General features: G+C 39.6%; 1 protein-coding gene across 1 annotated transcript; it reads left to right on the top strand.

Annotated features, from left to right (window-relative positions):
- Positions 1-27,490, top strand: LOC141778266 (doublecortin domain-containing protein 2-like). Its single transcript, XM_074652450.1, has 9 exons — positions 1-712; positions 2,787-2,841; positions 7,149-7,225; positions 8,030-8,164; positions 8,603-8,752; positions 9,510-9,564; positions 10,022-10,205; positions 24,534-24,604; positions 25,966-27,490. The coding sequence occupies exons 1-9, from the start codon at positions 426-428 to the stop codon at positions 26,710-26,712; spliced, it is 1,761 nt and encodes a 586-aa protein (XP_074508551.1). The 5' UTR covers positions 1-425; the 3' UTR covers positions 26,713-27,490.
- Positions 27,491-27,499: the final 9 nt, after the last annotated feature.

Here is a 27,499-nt window from a genome sequence, read left to right as displayed (position 1 = left end):
ACAGAGCGCCGTTTGGCTTTTACCATCACCTGCTGCTGCGTAAAGCCGTGCGCACAAGAAGCGGATATATGCGCTCTTTTCCTCTGCGCTTCTGCAAAAACGTATATGGATAGTTGACATTTTATAACGCCAGTTCCATGCATGTGCTCTTGTTTTTATCCAGTAACCTAATTTAACCTGTGAGTGTAGCCTTTAACCCCCTAAAAACGCCTCCAACGCGTCCAGACTGCGAACTGTCCTCATCGGAGACCTGCGTGCCGCGTTCAACCCTCAACATTTGGCCGGCATGGAGCAGCTCTAATGTCATTATAATGGCCTATAAGCTTTTGTCTCGCAGTTGGGATCAACCCGTTGTAAGTTTATTATAACAAAGATCTTTCTCTGTCTCTGTTGCGCGTCAGCCTGCTTCCTTTTTACGCACAACGATGAGCTCGGAGAAGCCCAACTTTCTGTCACAGCCCGTCGTGAAGAACATTTTCATGTACCGAAACGGCGACCCTTACTACGAGGCTCGCCGCATTGTGATCAACCAGAAGAGGGTGTCCAACTTTGAGACTCTGCTGAGAGAGGTGACCGGAGGGATACAAGCTCCGTTTGGAGCCGTGAGGAACATCTACACACCCAGAGGAGGCCACAAGGTGGACTGTCTGGAGAGCCTGCAGAGCGGAGAGCAGTACGTCGCTGCTGGGAGGGAGAGGTTCAGGAAACTGGAGTGAGTAACTTTTTGGCAGATTATCATTATTTTTTTTATTGCAAGACAAGAGGCAATACATTAACACATCAACAAGAGGACGACAAGAACAGTGAAGACAGGCCAGTTAGCACATTTATGTGTGTGAGTGCCTTGGGATGGGGTCTATAGGGTGGATACATGGAGAGAGGAGAGGTTAATAAAAAGAAAGACATTTATATATTTATATACATACATATACATACATGCATATATAAATATACATATACATATACATAGACATACAGCATATACACAAATAAATACACAAATTTATTTGGGCATATTTAATAATGTTTTGTTTTTTTTCTTTTTTATTTGCACATATATAAAACTTCACAAAATCCAGTCAATGAAAAAAAAAACAAGAAGTGTGTCAGGAGAGGTCAAGAAGCCACAGGCTTATATACAAAGGACCTTCCCCCCACCAACCCCAGGATAAACAAAAACAGTAACAAAAAAGGAAGAAAGAACTAAGCTAACATAATTTTAAAAATACAACAAAAGTTAAACAACAACAAGAAGTACACAAAATTTGCAGAAAAAACCTAACCAAACAGTGGAAAACAATCCAATAAAAAAAATGAAATACATACAAAAAAACAGTACAGAAGAAAAGAAAATGTATCTAAACATATCAAAAGATAATTAGACATCATTAATTATAACTATGTTCACATGGGTTTCTCACAGTGACTAAATAATATACACGAGTGTGTAAATACTGGTGTTTTTACATCCCAGGTTTAACCCACTTAGCAGAAGACTATGACCTGCAGGAAGGCATGCTGGTCAGTTGTAGGCTAATTATTGTTATTGGAGGTAATTAAAATCCACTGCACACATGTACTAACTGGGTTCCACAGTCAATGTTGTCATTCAGCCATTTGTCTACATTCATACTTTTAAAGTATGACTATAGTGTGATGGGATTTTCTATTAATTCCTCTCTCCTTGGTAGGGTCAGAGTGTTTCTCAGAGTGTCCCTCTGTTGACATTATTGGGTTGGAGTCCTGTCTAGGGGAGCCACTGTTATCTGTGTAGCTGTGTCTGTAGTATAGGGACGATAGAGCCAGTCGCTGGGGCAACCAGGGTCAGAGATGCCAGAGGAACCGAGTAAGTCCGAGGGTAAAACACTGAGCACCAGGGAGGAAGGTGCAGAGTTGTGAGGCCTTCACGCAGAGAGCACCTCAATGGTGGAGACCTGACAATTGCTCCTTGATCAAGCTTCAGTAAAGTTTCTGTGTAAGACATCAACAGCTCCGGGGCCTCTTCCTTCCTGTTGAGTTAACTTATGTATCAGAAATTCCACCACAACTAGTAAGACTCCTAAAAGTTTATGTGACTCAACAGTTTTTTGCCCCCGTGCTGAGTCATAGGCATGAGGCAGATGAGATCAACACTCCAGCTCCTCCAGTGTGCTCTGCTACAGGGCCTAAAAATAAGTGGACTTATACTGCAGTTAATGAGATTTGTGCAGCGAGTTATTCATAGGATGTAGTGGTGAACCAGCTAAGTGGGAAGTTATTCTGGAGCACATGCTGACGTTTGTGTACTGTCACTATGCTCCTTGACATTTTTTTAAATACCAGGGAAAGATTTTGTTTACTGTATCTGCTGCAGAACATAATGCACTTGCACTAGTCATCATCCTGTTGTCCCCACTCACTGCTGCATACCACGCTGTTGCTTCAATACCCAGAGGAATCAGATCTAATTCTAAGAGATGATGAATACATGAATGATTCACCAACTACTCATTTCCTTGCAGTAAAGTTTGTTTGTACTTATTATGCACAATGTGAAGCTACAAACTCTGCTTTAATGGACTAGTGCCTCACATATGGTGCATCTGGTCTAAAAGAGTTAAGAGGTATAGATATTACTTTTACCTGTGTTATGGTAGCACAGCTAGCAGCAAAGAAAACATTCACATCCCTCATCCATGGAATATAGTTATATTTCTTATTCTGTGAATTACAGACTACCTCTGTTAAATATCAGTGTGTTTAGTGTGATTAATTCAGGCTAACGTGACCTTATGTTTTGTCTGTAGTTACCTACAGATTGGCTCGAGAAGGAAGAGGATGATGCAGACTCTTCCAATGCAGGTGAGTTCTGGGAGGGTGGATTTATTGATTTGGGGGCCCCAGGCAAACATTGTCTAGCTTTACATTTCACCCTCTCTAACTGGGAATGTTGGTATTGGCAATGGTAGAAGTAATCCTGTTTTCTGAAGTAAAACTATTAACTATTAATAGTAAAACTATTCATACGGCACAGTAAAAGTCCTGCATTCAAATGATTACTTCAAGTGAAGAGTGAAAGATAGGTATTCTCAGCACAATGAACTTCAATTTATTTATTTATGTCTGTTCAAGTTGTAGCTTTCTATTCCAATATAATGCTGGGTACTTTACTGAAAAATAATATGTTTCAATTGTTATATTTGTGAGTAAAATCTGAATCTGCAACATAACATTTCTCTCTCAGGTAAATGTAGTACTACGATGTTTTCCTCCGAAGTAGAAGTACTCAGTAAGTAGTATATGAGATGCATATTTTTAAGTGCTTTGGGGGCCTTTTGTAAGTTATTTCGGGGTATAATGAGACAGAATAGTAAAATGATTCAATATTTTTCATATCTAAATATCATGATAAATCTATAGCTGTTTGGGGCCCTTTTAGTTGGGGGGTCCCAGGCAGTTGGCCACATTGCCTAACAGTAAGTTAGTGCTGCTAAAGTATGCATGCCTTCTTTCATTTTATCAGAAAGTCATTCGCGTGTCAAGTAAGTCAAGAAAGGTAAGTCCTTGTTAAATGCAGTAAAAAGTCTTAAGTAAAGTAGTGCAGTAGCTGTAGCGAATAGCAGTGTGTTCGCATATTTGCTTTAAGACCCCAGCCTTATAAAGATGAATTCATCCAGATCAAATATGAGTAACCATTTTTTGTGTAATAGGAGAGATATGTAATAGAAAAGTATTTGTTGACACCTGGAATTCCCAATCTGTATAATCTTTGACATCATATAAACCCAATCTGCAGAGATGGAACCTGTTTACATAATTGACATGGTCCTGTCAATATCCCAGACAGTCTTGAGGTGCTGTAAATCACCACATGGTCTTGCCAGAGAAGATCCTCAAGTTCCACTCCACCTCCTGGTCCTTTAGTTTTAGCAGGAAGAAGCACTCACTAACTCAATCACGCACTGTGGACTGGACAACATCTTAACAGTGAGCCAGTGAAATCCAGTACGAGTATCCAGTACGAAAAGAATGAATATCTTAATCATAGACGCATTGTTTAAATTGCTTTTACGTTATTGTATTATATTTTGTTACAGAGATTAATGGAACCCTTCACCGGCTATGTTTTCGAGGCATGGTTTCAGTTACAATATCCTTACTCGATCCAATTTTTCAACATTTGAACCTGCCTCTAAATGCAAGATACATGAGGATTTGATGAGGTGTAAAGGTTTTAGAAAGATCATTTAAGCAAGGTGTTATGTTTAGCATTCCCCCCCTATTGTTCTCTGCGAAGAATCACTTTGTTGTTGTCTCAATGGCCATGCATTATTGATTTATGGATCATAATCATCCCTCCTTTCAATGCATCTTTAATCACAAGCTATGAAGTCACAGCCAAAATGAGAGCAGCTTAAAACCAAGTTCACCGGTGTTTTGTTTCTGTTTTGAGAGTCAACCGTAGGTCCTCTTTCCAAATAAGTTATTTTTTTCTTATAATGAAATCTATTCTAGCCCTATTAATCCATTCACGGTGTTATGAGGGCCGCATGGCAAAAAACATATGGGTGCAAAAGTTTGACATGCTGATTTTAGATGGAGAAAACCATGGTCACATTGAAACACATGGTCTTTGTCAGGTTACTCTGCAACTACAAGTGTGCTGCCCATTTTTTTCTTTGACTTTAACCTTTGTCTCTGGCCACATACTGCGCAGCGTTGGCTGTGTGTGCACTGCCTCTCTTCACATGTTAATCATACAAAGTGAATCTGTGTTCTTGATTTTGCCACTATAAGCTCATTCATCACAGATAACCTCAAGGGCTTGTTGTTGCTGCTGTGATTGCGTGGCGAGCGTAAACGGAGCCAATTTAGTTTACAAGGACCCTGCTCCCCCCCCCCCCACTACTCCACTTAACCTGCCTGATTGTGTCGATTAATGATGAGGAGAACTCTTAGCCGGTCGGATGATTGGCAAGTTTGTTTCTTGTCCTTATTGATTTTGAAGCATTATAGGAAGGACTAATTATAGGAAGGTTACTGCTTCTGATGAACCATATGGCTTATTATGACCCCAGCTTCAGTTGTTTTTTTCCCTCATACTAGATCTTCTATTCCATTTTACTTTGAAATGGTGCTTCTTTGTTGCTCTATGTTTGATTAGGTGGGCTTGAGAGGACCCACTTCAAGCAGTGCTCAGACCGGCTGGTTCCAGTAAACAGTGATGTTGGTAGATTAATGGAGTGTTTAAGTGAGATGAGAATCATAGTGATTTCCACCACTAGTCAAGATGTAGTACCTTGTTATACACACAACTTCCATCATAAATCAGCACTGACTTTACTTATTCATTTAGCTGCATCTACCATCTGCGGTCTCTAGATGGAATCGATTGGGTGTGAGATAGGGCTGTCCCGAATTACATTTTTTGGGCTTCAAAGCTTCGGTGAGAAATATTCAAAGGTATTCGAAGCTTTGTGGTGCAGCGCAGAAGACTGACATGTTCTTCTGTCTGTCTGTCTGTCTGTCTGTCTGTCTCCATCCCCCCTGTTTCAGTGCCCGGGACGGCGCCGCTGCCACACTAGTGTACACAAACACTTCTACACGCAACAAACAGCGATATCCGTCTTAGAATAATAAGTCATGTTGAATATGACTAATGTTGTAGGATTATTCCTTATTTCATGGGCTATTTTGGGATTTATACTTTATTATTACACACTAACTTACTGATTTGGAGGTCGATTACCATGGCAATGGTCGAAGCTTCGAAGCATTTGGGTCAGCCTTTATTATGGGAAGTGTATGAGCAGCATTGAAAGTAAATGGTATTTCCTCTGTCTGGGTTTCCTGTTAAAAGTACATGCTTATAGCATCGATAGTGGAAAGTGATGCTTTCCGCCAAACATAATGTGTACGTGGACACTAAAATGAGCCGAGTGAACATTTCCTGCTGTACAATAAAATATCATGTGCTTATATAAAAATCATTGTCGATAGAAAAACAAATCTAGTTCATCTAATGGCTCCCCAGAGAGTGATCCATGCCTTGTCTTGCTCGTTTCTGTTTGTTCCTGGCTTGGACTGGTTACTAGCTATGTGGTTTACACTGTAGTAGTCTCTATGGTTTGCAGTACACATAGGGGAAGTGTGATTGCATTTTTATTTAGAAAGCAGCATTGATTATTTTGGCAATTATGTAAATTAAAATGCATTTTATCAATGATATTCTCTGTTAAGAACCTCGCTATAGTGTTTTATGCTTTGTTATTGGTATATCTCTGAATGTGTCTCACAAGTTTGTGAATTCTACTTCTGGCCTCTGTTGCCAGGGTGCACTCACGAGCCCCCAGGAGACTTTTAATATACCTCCTTCCTTATCTCTCTCTCTCTGTCTCTCTCTCTCTCAGAGGATCCGAATCTTAGTCTTAGAGTCACAGTGGGTTACCGGGCGTTATGGGACAGGACCTGCAGTGCTCACTCTTTGCAACCTCACAACCCCAAAGGATTACAGAGGGCTCATTCTTTTGCTGTCACAGAGATGAGAGACAGATTATTTTAGTGTGCACAATAGCTCTTTCTCATTGCCAACAGGGGTAAAAGCTTTCGATGCTACACAATCTTGTTTTTTTGTCCCATGCACTGAAATCTCTCACAGCAATAGGAGAAAAAATTGGATGGATTTTTAAATGAATACACATAATATTGTTTATGCTACATCAAACTGTTGTCACTCTTGCCGGTTCTGATTATCCAAGCAGCTCTGGCTCTAGAGGACGTATAGTATTAGCCCTGTTTACTGCTCTGACATGCATGGGCGGCTATATTAAGGAGCTTAAATGTTGTCCTTACCAACTCAATATTGACCCCAGTGTTAACACTGGTCTCTAAAGCAAAAAAGTCCCTAAAGTTTGCACAGGACTGTTGTTCTGAGTCTCTACTGGGAGCTATCCTTAAATCCCAACTGGACACACTGATCTGCTAACAAGCTTTCAAAGCAGTCTTTATAACAGGTTCCCTGTTATATGTCATATAGAGTAATGAGCCAAGCCTTTTTTCCATGTACTTTTAGCTTCATTGTCCATACCCGATGTGTCTGTGTGCCAGATAATCTTTAATGATCTCTGAGCTGCTGTTTGTTTGACACATTTTCCATTCCTCTTTTCCAGGCCAAACCACTGCCACCGAATCGAATCCTTGTGTCAGCTCGATTCCTGAAACCCATCAAGGAGCCGTGTACAATATTGTAAGTTCAATTCCCCCTGTATCACATTAAAGGTGCTGTATACAATATCTACAACATTAATATAGCAGCCAACAACTATTTGCTATTTAGAGATATATTGGGTAATGTCTACCTGAGCAGAGAATGAAGTCGCTCTCCCTCTTGTGTGTGTTGTAATCAGAGCTTCTCCATGCTTTGTTGACATAGCCGGGCCGGCCGTGCTTGTTTTAGTGCATCTTCATGGATGTGAGCGTGCCCCAATGGTTGGCTCACAGGCCGCCACTCTACAGTACTCTCATATTGCGGTTACAGATGAAAACGCCATCTTGACTGACGGCACCATTGCGGAAGAGTAGCACCCGCCCTCCGGTCCCCCTTCACGTAAACACTATTGGCTCTGTCAGCGGTGATGCCGTGTTAGTGCTCTTAGTGTACCCTAACCCTAACCCTAACCGATTCACTTATGAATTTGTATTTGTTTTTTCGTTCATTCCATGATATACTGTATGTGGTCATGTCTAGAAGGTAACCCACGAATTGTGAAATCTGATCTGAAATCTGCACAAACTTGAAAAAACTCTCACGAGACTCACTGCCCGACGACCTATCCTAACCATAACCATCTCGCAAAAATTTCCCCAACTTGCGGGTTACCTTCTAGACACAGCCATGATATGTATGTAACTCTTAGCCTTGGTTTTGACTGTTTACCCAAGTGGCAGATAATGTCATAGACTGCTGATTCCTGAACTCATAGGATACACTTGACAATGGAAGCCAGTCCAGTCAGTGTTTGCTTTAATCATGTGTATTTTCTCTTCTTAGTGTGGTAGCAAATGGCGATGTGTTGAACCCTGCCATGAGGCAGTTGATCCACCAGAGGATGCTCGGCCAGTTTGACAAAATATTAGAGATGATCACAGAGAGGATGGGCATGAAAGTCATGGGAGGTGTCCGAAGGTACAACAAAAAAAAAAATGCTCACACTTAACATATGGGACTGTATTTTTTCCTTACAATATTATATAATTCCTGTCTTTACTTGTTAACAAAATAACTCAAGAACAATACATGACAGCAGTTTAAGACTTACACCACATGTTCTTCCATTATATCAGATGACCTTTTCAGATTTATAGCACTTTGCTGTATAAATTTGCATAATGAAAAAAGAAACAGATTTTCTTTAAACTTGCTTCAAGTCCCTTATGTTAACATGGACATGTTTGAATATCTTTGCTGTTGCAGAAAAACAGTATGTGCTTGTTAATGTTTTAACTGTCTTAATAAATGACCACATGCTGATTATGGGATGATATTCTGCAACTCAAATGTGACAAACTGGTACAAACACATGATGGGACCCGTGGGGCTTTTCACTTTGTATCTCTTATCCAGTCTCTACACCTATGAAGGCCACCAGGTGACTGATGGGAATCAGCTGGAGAGCGGTCAGCTGTATGTGGCTGTGGGGAGAGAAAGGTTTAAGAAGCTGCCTTACAGTGATCTTCTCTTCACCAAACCCAGAGGGACAAGGAGGGTCAATGGGTGAGCACTGCACTGTAGAAAATTTACAAGCACGTTATCAGACGCACATCTGCCTACTTTACTCCCCACAGAACATCTTTGAATGTCCTTGAACACTCCTTAAACAATTCCTTTATATTGAGGAAGGTATCTTAAGTTATTCAGTTAGCATCAACATTGACCACATTATTAGTATCCATCAGTATGTAGATTCCTGAGTCCTCTGTGGACAGTTGTGGAAATTTCAAAATGGAATACTATGGTTACTAGGGATGGTTCTTGGAGATGGTTCAGTTTGTGTTTGTCTGTGTTCCAGCGTGGCAACTAATTACTCCTCCAGGGCTAATATCTGCCTTCCAATCTCCTGAAACCTACATCCCTTAGCTCCAAATATTATTTTACTTGCTGCATGTGAATAAAAGTTTTGCCTACTGCAATGTTTGAATACTTTTTTTATACTATAGAAATTAACAAAATCAGGAAGGTAATGCATAATGTTTACCATTTCACATGCACATGCACAAAGCTACACTCTATTTAACAGGCTTTTTCCATGTCTTATTAGGTATTTGTTAGATCGTAATATTACTTATTAATCAAATATCAATCAGTACAGCATTTAAACCTCCATTTTTTTCATTTTCAGATGAACTTTAGTTATATTGTGGTTTGCAAAATTACATGGTTAATTTCCAGATGCCTGAGTTCATAAATTGGTGTTCTAAGGAAAGCTTCATATCATGTATTTCTGTTAATATTGTGTCTGTTTTGTTTACAGAATGAAAGCTTACTCTCTCCCACCTATCTACAGATTCTCCAAGCAAAATGGAAACGTAAGAATTACACCTGTCTTTCGCATTTTGATTATTTAGTTTTGTTTCAAATTGGAAATAAGAAATTCAACATTTTCATAGCTGGCATACCGTTTGTTGCTTACATAAAGCAACTAGCATTGAAATAATTAGCACAGGATTGTTAGACATACAAAGAATAGAGGGAAGTATTAGCTTTTCTGTATGATTTAGTTGCTTTACATCTCAAATGTTAAAACTCAGCCTAGTTTAAGGGTGTATTATTTGGCTCTATTGTTTGAATACATAGTTAACACAGTTCTCATTCTCAAGCCCTTATAATATTACTATTGTAATACAATACATGCTCAAAGTAAAACTGTAAGCAGTACTACCAGGACATGAACTTTAGATAAACAGAAGCAGCTAATATAGATATCTCAATGTTGTATGTACTTTTAGTTTCCCCATCAACTGACCAGACTTTTATTTCCTCCAGAGTAAGTCTGTGGTCCGATGCAGTGACAGTGGAGACGGAGACTCCAAGGCCACTCCTCCAAGCCACAACGGCAGCAGCAAGGATCACCTGTCCTCCATCGTCAGAGAGATCTCTCAGGCCAGACTCATGTCCTTCAGGAAGAAGAGGAGTGGACAAAGCATGACCCTCGGCATCGCTGACAATGGTAATGCAGAAACAAATAGAGCGGTATGGATAGGAATACCATAATATAATATACATGCTAATTCCAAACAGATCCAGCAAATACAGTGTGGCGGTGGCTTTGGAGCTCAACAGCACCACATTCATAATCACAAGATAGGACTGTAGCTCTTATAAGTCTGTTGAGTCTGTTTTTTATTTATTTTTTTCTTGGGATATTTGTTGAATAATGCAGTGAAGAAAAAAAAAAGCAGCAGTATTGTATTTCTGTAACAAGTAATTGATTTAATATTAACAATACAGTTATAATCAACAATAGTAATAATGATTATTCTTGCAGCTCTTTTCACTTACCACACATAAGGATATATAATAGTTGTGATGTCATTTTTTTTTAAAAAGGGGCCAACAAAGTAAAACAATTACAGTATCTGTTGTAATCTATTGTACTTTCCTAAGCATTCATCATCACCATTTTCTGTTAATCTTTGTCTGCATGCGCTATTTAAAACTGGAGTACGGGACTCGCATTACATTCAAGCCCTTGCCAAATGAGTTCACACAATGCCGATTAAGCCTATTGGGGCGAGGGAAAGCTCTCTCTCTGTCTCGCAGTATACCGGAGTTGTGGCGTCTGGTGTCTGTGGCCACTTTCCTTTGCTGGTGCACCGGAAGTGATGCATTTTGTGTAGACCAGCCAGGGCTACAGAGGGCAGGAAGGGGTTTGGAGACCATAGCGGCGGAGCAGCAGGAAGTTATGGTGGAAAATCCTAAGAAGCGTCCAAGAAAAGTTCCAGTTCCAGAAAAAAATAGAAACTCAGCGTTCAGAGGATTAAAGTCTAACGGTCCATTTCCACCATGATCCGGTGAAGCAGGGCGTCCATGAATGCTTTCCATTATTTTTCAATAGAAAGCAGGAGAAACAGTCGCCCAGTACATGGTGTGAGTGTTGCGGCAAGTTGGAGCGGGTCTGTATTTGAATAAAGTTGAAAAATCTCAACTTTTTATGCAAATGAGTTCGTCCAGCGTGACGCGTCCGGCTACCGAAACTTAGAACAAGCTGTCAAACTAGGCAATCTAGTTCTAAAGTGAAACAAGATTCAGCAGTGGCATAGTCTATTTCTCACTTAGAAATGTTTTCAGAAGTAGATTTTGGGGGATGTTTAGACCGAATAACAGAAAGTTTACGAGCAAGCCGCCATGTTGTTTCCTGTTTGAAACAGCAAGCAGAGAACAGGCGCAATCCACGTTAGAGTATGTCACCGCTTGAACAGCCAGTTGAGTGGAGCAGCGTGTTTTAAAGTGTCCTCGCCGGACCTGGTGGACCTGTACCGTAAGAAAGGAAGCGATCGGCGGCAAGGGCATATGTCGAGGCGTACGTCAAAAGCACCCGTTGACCGTGTTCGTGTAATTACTGTCACTGCCAGAGGGGGGAAACAAAAGTTCCACAGTGCAGGTTTATATTGGGAGAGAGTTTGTGTGTATGTGTGTGTTTCTGTTTCTAAATCCCTGATAAAGTGAATACCCACGTGGGTGTACTATATGCTTACATGCGGTTACAAGTGCTTGTGCAATCAAGAAGATGAGTGCCTGGCTTAAGGACACTTCTCACAAGAACGCCACATACTATAAGTGCTACCTGGCCTTTTAATGTCTGTATGTCTGATTTATCTTTCTCCCATAAATGATTGTAACATGTGCACAAACAGGGCTTGTATACAGTTAAGGTTATACGATATACAGACACATGATGTAATGCATGGCCTTTTGAAATCTTATGTAACCTGCTGCATTCTTAAATGCCCACATAGTGGCACTGTTGCTCTGCAAACAAATATTTCAAGAAATATTGAAAGTAGGTCCAGCATGATGACATTAACTACTATTACAAGAAACACATTACGTCATCTTTTTGGGCTTATGATCAGTTTATTATAAGGTTTTTACTTTTGTGCTCATTGGCAGCTGGCACTCATCTGAACATTAAGATGTGTTGTTGCTCTGGGACAGATGTTTTCCATGAATGGTATATACATTGTATAACATTGTGAGAGGGAATTGATGTTTTTTTTTCTCATTTAAACTTTTACAGTAAAAGGGATTTAGATTTTCTGCTGCTGACCTTATTATAACTCCTACTGCGGTACGAACCACCATTACGTCATCTTGTGGCTCATGATAGATGTTGCCTGTTTGCTCCTCTGGCAGGAGAGTTGACAGCAGAAGCCCAAAGGAGCGTGGAGAATTGTGTCCGTGGTTCAGGGGAGCTGGCATTTTGCATCAAAAGAGAGGCATGAGGAATGTGTGTGTGCGCGTGTCTTTGTCCGTGTGTGCATTTGAAACCTGTAATGTCACCCTCAAAAGCCCTGGCGCATCAGATTGTGTGGCATGTCGTATTACAGGCAGAGAAAAGCATGTTGCATTATTGGTCCCCTTGGGTGACATTGAGCAAAGATTAAATTAACAGACAGACAGCTCGGAAAACAAGATCAGGCATTAGAAAAGATCGTTTGAATGGCTTGGAGAACGTATCACATTCTCATGCACCCTTCACTGTTTGACCTATAAAGTCTTTTCTTCTAATGCTGTCATTTTTACAAGAAACAATATTGCTTTTACTGGTCTGGCTTAGTAGGTAGGTGTTGTGCATGTAATGCAGTCTCTGCATGAATGTTAGTCTGTCTCTGTCCATGGTGCTGAACAGGCTTTTTGTAAGATACAGCATTGTGACTCTTGTTGTTGATCTTCTCTCCGAAAGCAAATCAATGCTAAAATGATATTTGCACATTTGGCATCTTAAATTGGAGCACATATGGTTATTATTATTTTTTTTTGTAAAACAGTCACTATATCCTGACAGTAGTGCATGAGAGAGGTAATCTGAAAAAATAAATCATGTTCCTCTGTGTCCTCCGGTGTCCTCTGGTGTCCTCTGGTGTCCTCCGGTGCTCCTAATGGCATCTGCAAGATTTCACAGACCGGTGGAAAACAACCAATCAGAGCCTAGCTGGAGCCTGCCGTCTATGAGCCGCTGTCAATCACTCGTAAACTCCGATCAAACGGTCAAACTAGGCAGCGCTGATCAAATATGAACCAATATTCTGTTACCGTAATGTATATTTCTCACCTCAAATGTTATCAGAAACATCTTATAGTGTACTGTTTAGCTGTAAAATTAGAAAGTTTGTGACCCTGTTGAGATCAGTTGAGGAAATACCAAGCACCGCCCACCAGCGGGAGCAAACTTTTTCATTTAACAGTTAAGCAGTACACTACAAGATGTTTCTGAAAATTGTTGAGGTGAGAAATAAGCATTACAGTAAAAGGTTATAATGGAATTTTTGCCAAATGATGCCGAAATCATTTTGCCTACTGCCGGTTTAAAAGCAAAGAAGAGCTGAAATCATAGTAGCACATTGGCTTACCAAGAACAAATTACTTCTGTACCCATTAGCTGCTAAGTTTAGTGTTGTTGTCATGTTTGTCCAGTTTCCCAGGGACACAGTGTTCATATCCCCATTTGTTTGTTTAGTGATTCACAGCAGCGCAGAGGTGTTTTTGGTGTTACTGTCCCATTGGGAAATCCTGCCCTGGCTGGGTATGAGGTAAACACATCACCAATCCGGTGCCAAAAGGAACACAGCCACAAAGTTGTCTGACTGGCAGCGGCTGTGGAAAGAACACAGCATGAAACCCACACTTCAGATCTCTGGTGCGCCGGAACATTGGAGTGAAAACAAAAGATTATTATAAAGGTGTCATGTCAGTATCAATGTATTTGCGAGAGAGGGAGGGGTGAGGGAAAGATGGAGAGATGCACCGACTGTAAGGCTTTGAAACAAGCAAATGATAGAGAGAAAGAAAGAAAGAAAATGACAAATGAGACAGAGTGACCCCGTAACTTGAGATTCTCCCTCTGTTCGGTGCTGACTCTGTTGTGACAAGGAGGTTAGTTTTGGTGTGCGTCCATGTGTGTGTGCGCCAGTCCCCATTATTCACTGTCTATCAGCTGCTGGGAGCCAGACTGAGGATAACTCCAGCAGTTTCTGTCTGCGTGTATTGTAAAGCTCCTGACTTTTCTGCTTCATTAGAGTGAACACAGTGGCGAGTGACAGCAAAGACAAGGGGGGAGGTGGTGCAACAAGTCATGCAGCAAAGGTCACGGAACGAATCTGAACCTAGTATAACAAAGACATTTGGCTTAAAAGACTTAACCAACAAGACGTGTTGCACGCGTACACTTCAGCCAACGTAGTATGCAAGCCCTTTTAAATTGAATGGATTATCGGTCCAATGTGGCCAGTGATCAAAAACACATTCATGTTCAGGTTGCATATAACCAGTCAGCGGTTGTTGCTAACCTCAAAATAGAAACAGGATGTTTATCTGTTTCTTAAAGGGCCTGTGTGACCAGTTCAGTTAATGGCTCCCTTGAGAAGAGAGGAGAGAAGAAGATGAATAGCAGCATGAATGGGAAAAGGAATGGGAAATATAAAAGAATAGAAGATAGTAGAGACAGGAGAGGAGATGTAAAGAGAAGGGATGAGAAAAATAGAAGGTCAAAGAAAAGAGAATAAAAAGTAGAGATGATGATGGGAGGAGGACATTAAGAGGAAGGAAAAGAAAGAGTACAGGTGAAATCAAATAGCGAGTATTGTGAATAGCCTGAGATGGTGTTGCACGAGGAAGAAAGGCTGAGATATTGAAGGGTAGAGGGATGGGTGGGGTTTGGATAATTGCCTTTCATTTAGATAATCTCTCCATTTAGAGTCATCAAAGCAGAATTTTACTTGCCTCGGCCCCCTTGCTGGGGCCAAATTGCTCTCTGAAAAATCAACAAAAGAGCCTTGCACTTCAAGAAGGACAGCCAGACAGAAAGGTATGGACAAGAGGAGAGGGAGAAAAAGCAAAGAGAGGGATAAAGCACAACAAGAGGTAGAGAAGGGCGTTTACTGATCATCTGGACCCTTACATTGGATATGCCTCTGTGTTTGCATTAGTGAGGGGACTTTCTGATTTGCAAAATTGTGTGTGCATGTTGTAATTTGTTTGATCTAATTGAACAATGAGTTCTGAGGCCAGTTAAGGCACAAAGAAATCAAAAACGAATCAACATAAAACACATTTTGGTACCTTTATGCTTTTTCTTTTTTTGTGTCAGTAGTGGTTGCACAGCTGCGCACACTGGAGTGATTATAGAGAGTTGGAATAATACCTCCATACTAAGGGCTAATGATACTGTGGATGTGGTCTTTGACTTTTCTGAGGATTCCCTGGCCATTTTTTGTGGTATTTCTACCTGAACTGTCTTTTAAATATTATGAAAAACAAGGTTATTCAATGGAAGAAAATTCTAGCTAAGCAAAATTGCTCTTTAAATTGCAAGGCAGTCGTGGGGCACAACGCTATAAATGACTTATGTGCCATGCAAGCTGCACAGTAGAAATGATTTACAGAGCTGTAAATTGAGTTTTCACATGCTTTCATGGATTCATTATGCCTTGAGAAATCTCTTGGAAGCTGTGGATTTCATGCAGTCAATGCAGCCTTCAATCGTCCTCCAACCCATACAACCACATAAGTTGTTTGTTCCTACCCTCTAATACAACCCACCGGATTGTTTCCTAAATTAGCGACCCTACCGGTGGCAAGAGATGAACTTTAGGTCCTCATACCTAAACTGTGAAATGTCGCAGTTTTAGGTTTAGGCAACACAACTACTTGGTTATGTTTAGGTAAAGATTATGGTTTGGGTTAAATAAGAATAGGCTGTTGCTTGACTTAAGTTACAAACAGTATGTAAATTAACATCATGGATGTATAAGGAGAACTGGATACAGTGTTGTAGGCGGGCTCCCGTTCATTCCTATATGAAAGTTGCTCAGTGGCGCATGAAGCCAAAATGGCTTGACTGCCGAGTGATAAATTTACCCGGATCATTCGGCAATCTTCTGCATCTATAGACCCATAGCAGTCCAGCCGCGGTCTGGGGCTCATTCACGTGAACGGTGGAAGGAAAATAACTCTGTATTTGGCTATTGATGCATTTTACAACTTTTAGGACCTAATGATTTAAATTAGGGCTATTTAAGTGTTCGTACAGGCAAGTTTATTTACCTAAAAACAAATTACCTGCTGATTTACAGACATCTCTTTCCCAATTTAAGTCTTTGGGGAAAAGTCTTTTTGGGCCAAATGGCATCCCGTGTTCAACCCAGAAGTTGTAATTCCACGGTTTGTCCGCTATACAAAAGTGCTTCAAAGTCCAGTGCTCTTCCTGGGGACTTGAAGTTAACCTACATTACGTACATTAGGTCATGTTAATTTAACTCATGTAAGTTTAAATAACTCGAGACGAACGGCGGCCTCCTGGGTCAAAATCCTGTGTTTGTGTGACCCATCCATCCACCTTGACCTCCATGCACAGACTTTATTGCGCTTAATACGACGTCACCTGACTTCTTCCTTTGCTCCCGTCATAACTTTTGCGTCCACTAGAGGTCAACGCCAGACAATAAATGTATATATGGGTCATAATAAGCTGCTTGTACAAAGGACTTATGGTGCCATTTTTGGGGGGGAGGACAGTCTATAAAAAACGACTGGTTAAAAAAAGAATCTACAAGCAGTTCCAGCTAATAGTAGATTTTACGCCAGCAAGAATTTGGAGACACATGCCCTAAGGCCTTCATGCTCTTTCACACACAAACCCACAGAGCAGTTTAGTATGTCTATTGTTTAGTCTCAATATCTCAGAAAGGTTCATCTTTCCTTTTGTTTTGCATCTCTAAGTCTGGAGACTGAGTGAGTTCCAAACAGGTAACTCTGCTCGGGCTTCCATTGAAACCTCAAGGACATCTTATGTTCTGAGTAGCCTGCTGCCTCCTTTTCATGTACAAGGCTGCATCTGTTAATGTAGCAGGAGCCAATTCAATTCATAGCCACATAATGCATCCACATTATGTCCATTCCATTTTCCTTGAAGGGACTTTGATTTGAAGTCAAGGAAGTTTTAAGTTGAGGTATTTTTCAGAAAAAAACTCATTTTCAAAACTGAAAATGGAAACATTCTTGGTATTATTTGCAAGATGAATGCGAGAGGAATGAAGATTGCCGTATATGTGAGCGTGTCTGTGTGTTTATGCGTGCCTTTGCACATGCACAAGCCATCCAAGCCAGATCAACCTTCTGCCTCTGGTGTCATAAAATGTGATGCTGCCTTGGGGAATTAGCCCTGTTAGCATATGTATCTATAATGCCTGTCAGGGTGAAATAGGGTTCAAAACAGCATTTGGAGGCGCGAGACGTGTACACAAAGAGGCTGTGTGTCTGAAATCGTGTGCCTGTGTCAAAAAAAAAGAGGCTCAGCGGCGAAGGATGAGAGATGGCAACATTTAAATGAAGTTTTTTTCCTTGCCAAGTTCTTAGAAAGTGTGGTTTGTGAGCACCGCGTTAAAAGTATTAATGTGTGTGTTATGTGCGTGACTGTTTTTATGTGCACACGCTCGCATGTCACATTTCAGACAACACGGCCATCCTTCCCAATCCCTTCCTTCATTCTTCCTCTCCTTTCATCTCTCCCTTTTCACTACAGCTGAAAAAGGTTCTCCGTGACCCTTTGATGCAGGATTACTGGATTAAAGTGCAGGGTAGCTGTACTAATCTGCCACATTAATCTGTTAACAAGTGTTTCAGCTGTGACATACAACAGTGGTGGCTGTGACACGTAGAGTATAGGGTTAGGATAACGTGTGACACTTTCAATGACACAAATTTTCTTAATTTCTGTCACTTCTAATCTAGCCTGCTTTGCGCGTTTTAGCATTTTTTTTTAGTAGACGCACATCTGGAGTAGCTGTGATAGGAACATCAGCATCTGCAGGATTTGTATCAGCTTGAGACCCTGAAACAGTTTTGACATTCAACCTAAATGGCAAGACTAAATATTTGACATTTGAGGAGATCTGAAGTTTACATCATGTGTTGGAGCTGGGTTTAGGAAGTTGCTGTGTTGCCAGAGCAAAGTGCTTTGTGTTTATCACTGTCAGTTATAATGCAGTCGCACATATACTTTCAAATGTTGTACCTTTCTGTCATTTATCAGTTTTGGTCCAAATAATGCAGTTCAGGGTGCAAAGAGAACATGAAAAGATATTGCAAAAAATATATAAATCACTCAATGTCGAGTTAGAGTTCACAGAGGGCTCTGCTTGTGTTAATAGAAATTGAAATCAAGACACAATTATTGTTTCCCATCTGTCACCATTTTAGTTACCAAAGTTATTGGACTTTAGAACATTTGCATATAAAACAACATTTTAAATTATGTAATCATGTTGTTTGTGTTAAGAAAGAAAACTCAAATTGTAATACTTTTTTCACATTACACTGATTAGACAGAAGCCATTCGCAATAAATCTTTCATATGATGAAAACACTGGATGGTAAGGTTTCTGGCAACGGTGAGAAAAGTGAGAGAGAACAAATTTCATGAATTATTAAAATATCTAACTGAAGCCATGACCTTTATAAATATTACTCTGCCTGTCTGACTGCAACATCGTTAAGCAAAGCTTTCCTCTGATTTAATGTCAAAGCTATCTAAGCACAGGGCTGTGCACTACTGTAGATGAGAGGCATTTTCTACATTATTATGAGATAATGTACGGTGTTTATTCAGATACATCTTGGAAACAAAGCTTAATGTAAAGGATGTTATACACTAGAAATACTATAGAAGGGTGAGCTTCTTCCAGGACCCCTTCAAGTCATCACACCCGGACCACACGGTATACCCTATAGGGTAAACAAGAACTGCCCCAGGCCCCTGAAGTTTTTGTGGAAGCTGATGGGCGTAGGCAACAAAACTACAACTTCTTTCAGTTTAGGCAAATAAGCAATTAGTTTTAGGCAACAAAACTACAACTTATTTAGGATTAAGCTAATAAAAAGGTTTAGTCAATAAAACTACAACTTCTTTAGGATTAAGCTAATAAAAAGGTTTAGTCAATAAAACTACAACTTCTTTAGGATTAAGCTAATAAAAAGGTTTAGTCAATAAAACTACAACTTCTTTAGGTTTAGGCAAATAAGCAGTTTATTTTAGGCAATAAAACTACAACTTCTTTAGGTTTAGGGAAATAAACAGTTAGGTTTAGACAATAAAACCATAACTTATTTAGGTTTAGTAAAACAAAAAACTTAGTTAAGTTTAGGGAAAAACATTGTGTTTTGGGTTAAAATAACTACAAATACAAAGACAACTACACATTATTTGTTTCACACGGGATGCGAACGCTGACCTCCTGGGTGAAAACCCTGTGTTTTTTATGGTGCCTCGCACCCGGACCAAACGGTATACCCTCTAGGGTAAACAGGAATTGCCCTAGGCCCCTGAAGCTTGTGTGGAAGCTGAAGGGCGTTGCCTGGAAAACCCAATCCTTCCCATCAGGGTGGAGCAGAGCGGTCACCTCCTTCATGGCAAAGGAGAAATTGTCCCACAACATCAGCCAATTCAGAGGCATTGCCTACTAAACATGGAAGGGAAGGTAGTCTTCTCGGTGGTGGCAAAGCACATGAGCTACCTCCTGGCAAACAAGTAAATTGAACTTCATGTGTAAAAGGGATGGCATGCCCCTTTAATAGAGTTGTGTGGTGACTTTTGAGTCACACATTTTGTGTCTACAAAGCATTATTATGACAAATATGATAAATTGGATGTGCTCGGCAGTGATTTGCAGTATCGTTGACTGCAAAACATGCATCACCCTAACTCCAATGATTCTCTTGATACCCTCACTGTATGTTATTTTGCCTCATAAATCTATGAAAATGACATTAAAATATAATGTGTATGCATGAGAGAGAGAGAAACAGATGAGCAAGCAAAATGTGCAGTCATCAGATTTTACACTATGCAGCTGGATTGTTTTTCTGTGTGTCACATCACTATAAACCCAATACCAACTGGGCCCTTCTCATGGTGGCCGCTGGCCATACAGTCATTAAATGTTTTAACAGGACCCTGGCCAGTGACTGGAGCACACTTGCTGAGTGGCAACGTTTCATAATTACCATTCAGAGTTACTACCCATGTTGTTTTACACCCCACCATAACTCAGCCATGTGCTGAGTGGGTTAAATCAGCTGGGTGTAAATAAGCAATATACTATACTGTATGGTGATATACAAGGAGTGTTGTGTGAAGTTATTTAGGTACATTAAGTCGTACGTCAAGTGTTTATTTAACACTGCGGAGCTAATCTGCTGAAAGTAGAATTGGCTTGTGGAGGCCATGTCAACGATTTGTCCATGCTTATAGTTTATAAGCATAACCACGTTGTGTATTAAAACAGAACTACAACCGCTGCCATTTAGGGATGGATTTTTCAGAAGTGGATTTGAAAGAATAAAGATTCTGCTCTTCTACAGACAAAAGCATGTCATCCAAAGCATTTCCAAGAACACATCTTCCCAGTATGCTTGAGCATTGGTGCATATCAGCAGTAGGGTGCAATAACAAATCATTAATCCATTAAGTTGTGGTGATAGAGGCTTTTCTGCTGTGAATATTAGGTGGTCAATACAGTATACAGATAGTTTGCAAAGTAAATGCAGGATTTTCAGATGATTTTCTTATAAATGGAATAAATGCAGAAGAGGAAACGTTTTCAATTATTTTGTTTTGTTTTTCCAATACTCTCTCTGAGCTAAAAACCCTCACTGATATGGTTTTCTAGTACTGTCTCCCCAGACTAAGAAAAGCTTTATTCAGTTCAATAGCTTTTCCCAGAAGTGTCACAGCACTGAGAACATCTTGACATATTGAAAATGACATAACAGCTTCGAGAGAAACTGGAATAAATGATCTGCAGAACGTTAAAAATGGACGGTTTCTCCAGCATAGTGACTTCACAGCTGTTAAAAGCAACATATAAATCCTCAACAAACCTATTTGCAGTTCCATTTTGCAATGAAAAAAAAAAATGGATTCATGCCCTGGTCTGCTACAGATTTCCTGTGGAGTCGAGAACTTGATTGCGCTGTATAGATTTTACTCAGAAATCCTTCCTGGAGGAGTGGAAAAGCTTTTAAACATGATATTAGACCCTGCAAGTCTCTGGTAGACATGGTTGGCGATACTCCCAACTCTGCAGTGAAGAAAACACTGATGCAATGCATATCAACAGTGTCTCATTTGCCAGCAGGTTTTTCATGAAAAGATGCAGTGAATGAAATGTAGCTCTTTTTATTAACAAAATAAAAGCTTTATTGGTTCATTACTCAACTCCCTGCTGAATTTAGAGTCATTGCTACAACTTCTGTGAAAGAGAGAAGATTGGCAACAAGCCTTCATATCCTGTGGAATAAATGAAACAATGCACCTGTTTGCTTACACTATGCAGGGACTTGAATGAAAAAATACAAATGTTGTTGACAACGTAGTTCAGGTTCAGGGTTCATCTGAGCACAGGGAACCACGGGGGGCTGTTTGTGCTGTGATACGTATTGTTTTATTAATTGGGTTGATGAATACAATCTATACATATTTCATGGAATAGTATTTACATCATGTTACCTGGTGTAAACTGCACACTGGATTCCCCCAGTGTGTCAGGGTTGCTAGAATTGGATGAGCACATCAAATGGAATAAACAGATCAAAGTGATGCTGTTCAATGTAAATGGATGTAGCTGAGGTGTAGAGATGGAAATGGAGATCACAAGTCCTGTTTTTTTTGTTTTTCTTTTACAAACCAGTTCCCTAAAACTAAAATCCTGCAGCAGTAAGGCAGCATGTGTGTGTGTGTGTGTGTTTGTAAAGGGAGAGATGGAGTTTGCTTGTCGAGAAGTGGGAGGTTATTGTAGTTTACTACCTGCTATCACTTCATCTTCAGTTGCGCTTTATTACATTTCTCTGGAACAACAGTCATTTATAACTTTACCTTTCATGAGAATGGCAGCGAGAGCCATTTATATGAGTAATTATACACACTTACAGTTGCATCCTTGTTTTACCTCACACTGATGGATGAGATGTAGCATCACTTCCGAAGTGTGGGTGTGCTCCGTCGGAGTTTGTGTGCCAATAGTGTATAAGGGGAAAGAAGGAATGTGTGTGTGTGCCTGATTATGAAAGGAAAAAAAAGAGACAGACACATATTCATATTTACACACACTGTCAAGCCATTTGCAACAGCAGAACCTAAATCTACTGGATTTAATGAAGAGCAAGAAAGGGGGATTCTAAATATTGTGTTTAATTTGATTTAGCATTTTCATGAGCCCGTGCCTCATCCTCAAATCACGTTAAGATGTTTAGAGTCGTTGGGGCTCATCCGCTGCTTACTGCTTACACTCAATCGCTCGGCCCTCGCTGTTAATGAATGAGGGCGATTTCCATAAAATATTCTTAAAGAGGTCCGTTATTATTACCATAACGTTTCATCTCCCACCATAGCTAAACTTCAATCAGTTTTGCATTTGAAATGCATTAAATGTCTCCATAAACTCCCTCTAATCTCTACCCGAGTCATTTTTCTTCTTTAACTGGTATGTGAAGAAAGGGGGAAACTAATATTAAAGACATTAATTACACTGTTCTGTTTTTTTGTTTTTTTGTCTCTCACTCTTTTGCCGCTTATTTCTGATTGGAAATTTCAGTCTCATCCGGTGTTTCAAAAACAAGTGTGTAATTATGTTGTTTATCAGAGCGTATAGTTGTATTCCTCTTATGATGTTTAGGGTTAATTACTCCAAGGCCTTTGATGCACAGGCTCACATGAAAACTGAAAAAAAACAAAACATATTAATTTTGCACTCCAACAAACCTGTCTTGCTGTGCTGATTGCTTCAATAGAAATGAGTGTGTAGCTGGTGTTGAGTTGTGGTATGATGTCTTCATTTAAAACACCGAAATCCACAGTATCGCTATGCAGTTGTTTAGACAGTAAATGATGACAGGTGATTCCTCTGGGGGACTGGGCAATATATGTTCTTGTAATCTTGCAGGCTGTTATTACAGCAGATCTTTCTTTTTTTGTGTCTACCCTCAGGTACTTTATTCAGTCTGTTTTAAACATTGCGTCTTGGGTAGAATATTATCGACTGCAGCTTACAACAACGTTGATAAAAATATAGGAAATTGAAAAAGCTTCCGCAGATTAAACCAGTGATTTCTCCAAATTAAAAAGAAAATGTGGGCCCCATTTCTCCCTTCAAGTCAATTTTGAGTGCCTACTCTAAAAATGAAAGCTAGTGTCAGGAATACGCACTGCTGTTGGGGACCTGAATGAATCTCGTTTGTCTGTTGGTCAAGGTAGAACAACATCTACCTTAATACCTGTACAGGGATTATTAGGACAATTACTGCGGTAGTGATAATAATAACGATAATGAAGATGATTTAATGTGACATTTGTATTTTGAATCTTCTCAAGACCTTGAACTCTTTACTCCTTCTGAGCTTGTAAAATGTGTTCTGGCTCTCTCTGCCACACTTCCATTGTCTGGGGAGGTTGTTTACTTGCCTGAAATAGTCTTGGGTGTTTCTCCTCTTCACCACCAGGTGTCAGTCTTGTGCCGTGTTTTGTTCATGAAAGCCTGAAAACACAGCTGTTGTATAAAAGATGCATAATTTCAATAAGTCACTTCCAGGAGGATGAATAAAAGCTCCCTTATTTATAGGAGAGTTTTTTTTATGGATTTATGCGATGATGTAATGGGTCCCTAACTGGGTCTTGAAAAGTAGTCAGCAATATTTCCTACATTAAACCCGCAAAATTACATTAGACAATGATAAATAAATTGACGTCATGAGGATTTTACTTAACAAGAGTGGCATTACATGGATCTAAATTAACCAGCCTATTTGGGATTGTTTTGTGTTAAAGTCATACACATTGCTGTGATGTGCAGAGTTACTTTGTATTCTGCTGCACGTTCGTCTTGTTGAGCTTCTACAAAACAGAATGTTGAATCAAAACATTATTCATGTCTTTGATGCAATTCATACCATTTTATTACCTCTCTGACACTTTTTTGTCTGACTTGGCCTAGAGAAGTCTCTTTAAGCCTGTGTGAGATAGAATAAATGTTGATGTATTTACACCAGGATGACACCCATCACTCAACTTTATGTTATATTGCCTCTAACAAGCCCATTCAGGACACAATATCACACATTCGGATGAAACGCAATGATTTATATGTCATAATGTCACGCTGAGACATGCTCTGAATCAGTGTCAAGAAACAGACATCTTCTCTGTAAAATCAGCCCACATTTCTCTTCAGATATTTGCAACCAGTGTGCTCGGTCAATATAGCTGTGTTATTTTCTCTATTTCCAGATGACCTGGAATCAAAGGCTGATGATGGAAACACTGAGGACAAGACCCCCCAAGACCAGCCAGCTGATGAGGTATGGACATACAGCACTGCACATCATAGACTGTTATTACTGCAGCAAGCAATGACGTCTTTGTAAAGAGGCACACAGTATACTGTTTGACGTGACCTCTCATTAGGGCACACAGCAGGCACTGTTCCTGACATAATGTTGTGGGTTGGGTGCTTTGTCGCATGTCATTCTGTCTCTCATGAGACCCAGAGAATGATGATGAGTCAGCTCTAGTTTTGATGCATATATACATTTTTTTTTTATATTTATGAGCCAAAATGTCTATTTCAACTATCTGAAATGTATGTTTAAATATGTAAATGAGGCATAATCTAAATATTAAATATGCACTCATTTGCATACAATTCCAGAACAGAAATCTGAGCATTGGATAGAACAAGCTTAAAAAATCTTGTATCATTTTGATGAAATATTAGAGTTAAATGTTTTTACAGAGGGAACTTTTGATATCTCTTTGTATCACTCCATAAATCAGAAAAAAACAGCCATAAAAAAAGATAAATACATTTTTGCCATGTTTTTTGGAATAGAATATTCTATAAATCAGGCTATGAATGATATATGAACAAACCCCTCCGTAAATAAACCTTCAGAATATAGATAGGAATGAACCTGGAAAGTTTGGGGTATGTAAGTGCTACTGAAGTGGAGATTTCTGTATGTATGAGAAAAGAAAATTGAGAAAACTGCTTTAAAAGACATGTATTGAAAAATTCCACAAATTTTGCACTGCAGGTGAATAGGGTAAAATTATTTAACTGATAGATACCACCATGAAACTTCCCCAGTTGATTACTCACATCAAGACAATTATTTTTTGTATTACAAGTTTTCTGAAATGTTATGTTTGAATATAGATTTTTGATGAATGTAGGAGAAATCTACAGATGCAAATAGACAACGTTTAGTACAATAAACACCTAAATGTGTATTTTGGATGTTTTCTTTTAACTAGTCTGAAAGAAGACATGTTCTGGAAGAAAAATAGCGCAAAGTCAACAAATTGACTAGTGCATGAAAAATGCTATTTTCGCCTTTGGGTGTCTCACCTTAGGATACAGAATTCATACGGATATCACCCATACAGTATGTTATGAATTAGTTTGATTCATATTTGCCAACTAATGTATTACTTTACATTATTTGTTGCATATTGTTTGACATGCCATAAAGTGTTTGAAAAAAAAACATAAATCTTTGGCTGCATTTGATTTGTAAGTGCTCCTGACTCAATAACATTGTCACTCATGAAAATGCAGGTCACAGGGAGAACTATTGTAAACTAGGCAATTACATTGTATGCCTGTTAAAATATTTAGAGCTACAGTATAAATTGTTTCTGTGGTATTATTGCATTACAGAATCCTGCAGATGATGATACAAAAGCCGCAGGGGAGAATGATGAAAAGGAAGGGGAGAAGGAGGTGGCTGCTACAAAAAACGGCACAGAAGAAGACACCTCGAAGGAAACAAGTGACGAAACAGAGGGAGGGGAAGCGAAGGAGGAAAATGCCAAGCAAAATGATGAAAAAGAGGGTGAAGCAGTGGAAGGATCTGAGGAGAAAGAGGAGGAGGTGAAGGAAGAAGTAAAGGAGGAGGTCACGGATGAGAGTAAGGAGGAGGTTAAGAGTGAGGAGCAGGGGTCCAGCAGTAGCAACAGTGATAAGAGCCAGGACGGTAAAGAGAAAGAGGATGGAAGCCATACATCTTCTGAGGGTAAAAAGGATGAGCGAGACAAAAATACAGAAGAAGAGAAAGACAGTGGAAAGGGGGAGAAAAGCAGTGAGGACCAAGTTAATGATGTAGACACTGGGGAGGAACAGAAAGGGACAGAAAACAGCAGTGACCCGGGGAAAACCCAGTCAGTTAACGGCAGAAGTAGCAGTAGCAGCAGTAACAGGGAAGAAGATGTGAGCAAAACAAAAGAGGGAGCCACCAAAGAGAAGAGAGAGGTGAATGGAGAGGTCAGCGGAGAAGATGATGAGGTGGAAAGCGGAGCAGAGATGGACATGGACGAGAATTCAGCCAAAGATGCCACAGCAAATGGAGAGAAAGGGGTGAATGGTAATAACGACAATCAAGATAAAAGCAGGAAAGGGAAGGATTAGGAAAGAAAGAAAAAGTCGTTGGATGAGCAGTGCTGGAAATGGTAATACTATCTTAAAATAATGAAGGTGGCAGAGCACATTCACAGAAAGCAAAAGCAGTAAATGTTTTACTAGATGTAGAATCTGCACTGGAACGAAAACAGTGTCCCAAATGTCGAGAAAGCAATAGAAGCTTTGAATGGCTGAATGATGTCAGGTACAAAAACACAATCAGAATTTCAGATATGTATTCAAAAAAACTATTTATCAAATCATTATTTATAACTATCATGTCTGAAACAGACAAAACAAATAAAAGCTATATATTCTTATATTTCATTAAGACATACTGTTACCTCCTGGGCTGCTTTATAATTTCAGTATACAATGTCTGTGAGCGCTGTAGTGAGTGATGCTGGGAAATTGAAATATTGTTACAGTCAAAAAAATATTTATTTTTAACAGGTATGATTATACCAGTTGCTTGTTTTTAAAGAGGGTTTTTGTATGTATGGTATTTTTCGTTTATTTCCCAAAGCAAGTGATATGAAATTAACTTTTTTTTAAAAAAAGTACAATAAGATATGTGTAATATTGTAGCATACTGTATGTGTCTGAATATTATTCCAAATCATAATCACCCATTACGTAGTCATTACATCATATGCATATTTGTTTATTTACACCTATCTTCTACCATAAAAAATTAAATTACAGTGAGGCGCCTTAACAAGATGCTTTAAGAAAACATACTTTGTTTGCTGTCACTTCATTGTAACACGACTGTAAAATAAAATAATAATAAAAA

Source organism: Sebastes fasciatus, chromosome 12, assembly GCF_043250625.1.
Source record: "Sebastes fasciatus isolate fSebFas1 chromosome 12, fSebFas1.pri, whole genome shotgun sequence".
NCBI classification, from domain to species: domain Eukaryota; kingdom Metazoa; phylum Chordata; class Actinopteri; order Perciformes; family Sebastidae; genus Sebastes; species Sebastes fasciatus.
The sequence above is the reverse complement of the archived record's forward strand: the minus strand, read 5'-3'. Positions and strand labels throughout refer to the sequence as shown.

Bases quoted from the DNA above. Each gene is read 5' to 3' on its own strand.
- LOC141778266 (XM_074652450.1), top strand. From the start codon at position 426: ATGAGCTCGGAGAAGCCCAACTTTCTGTCACAGCCCGTCGTGAAGAAC. The intron at 713-2,786 runs GTGAGTAACTTT...TTTTGTCTGTAG, and splicing joins GAGAGGTTCAGGAAACTGGA to TTACCTACAGATTGGCTCGA. The intron at 9,565-10,021 runs GTAAGAATTACA...TATTTCCTCCAG, and splicing joins TCTCCAAGCAAAATGGAAAC to AGTAAGTCTGTGGTCCGATG.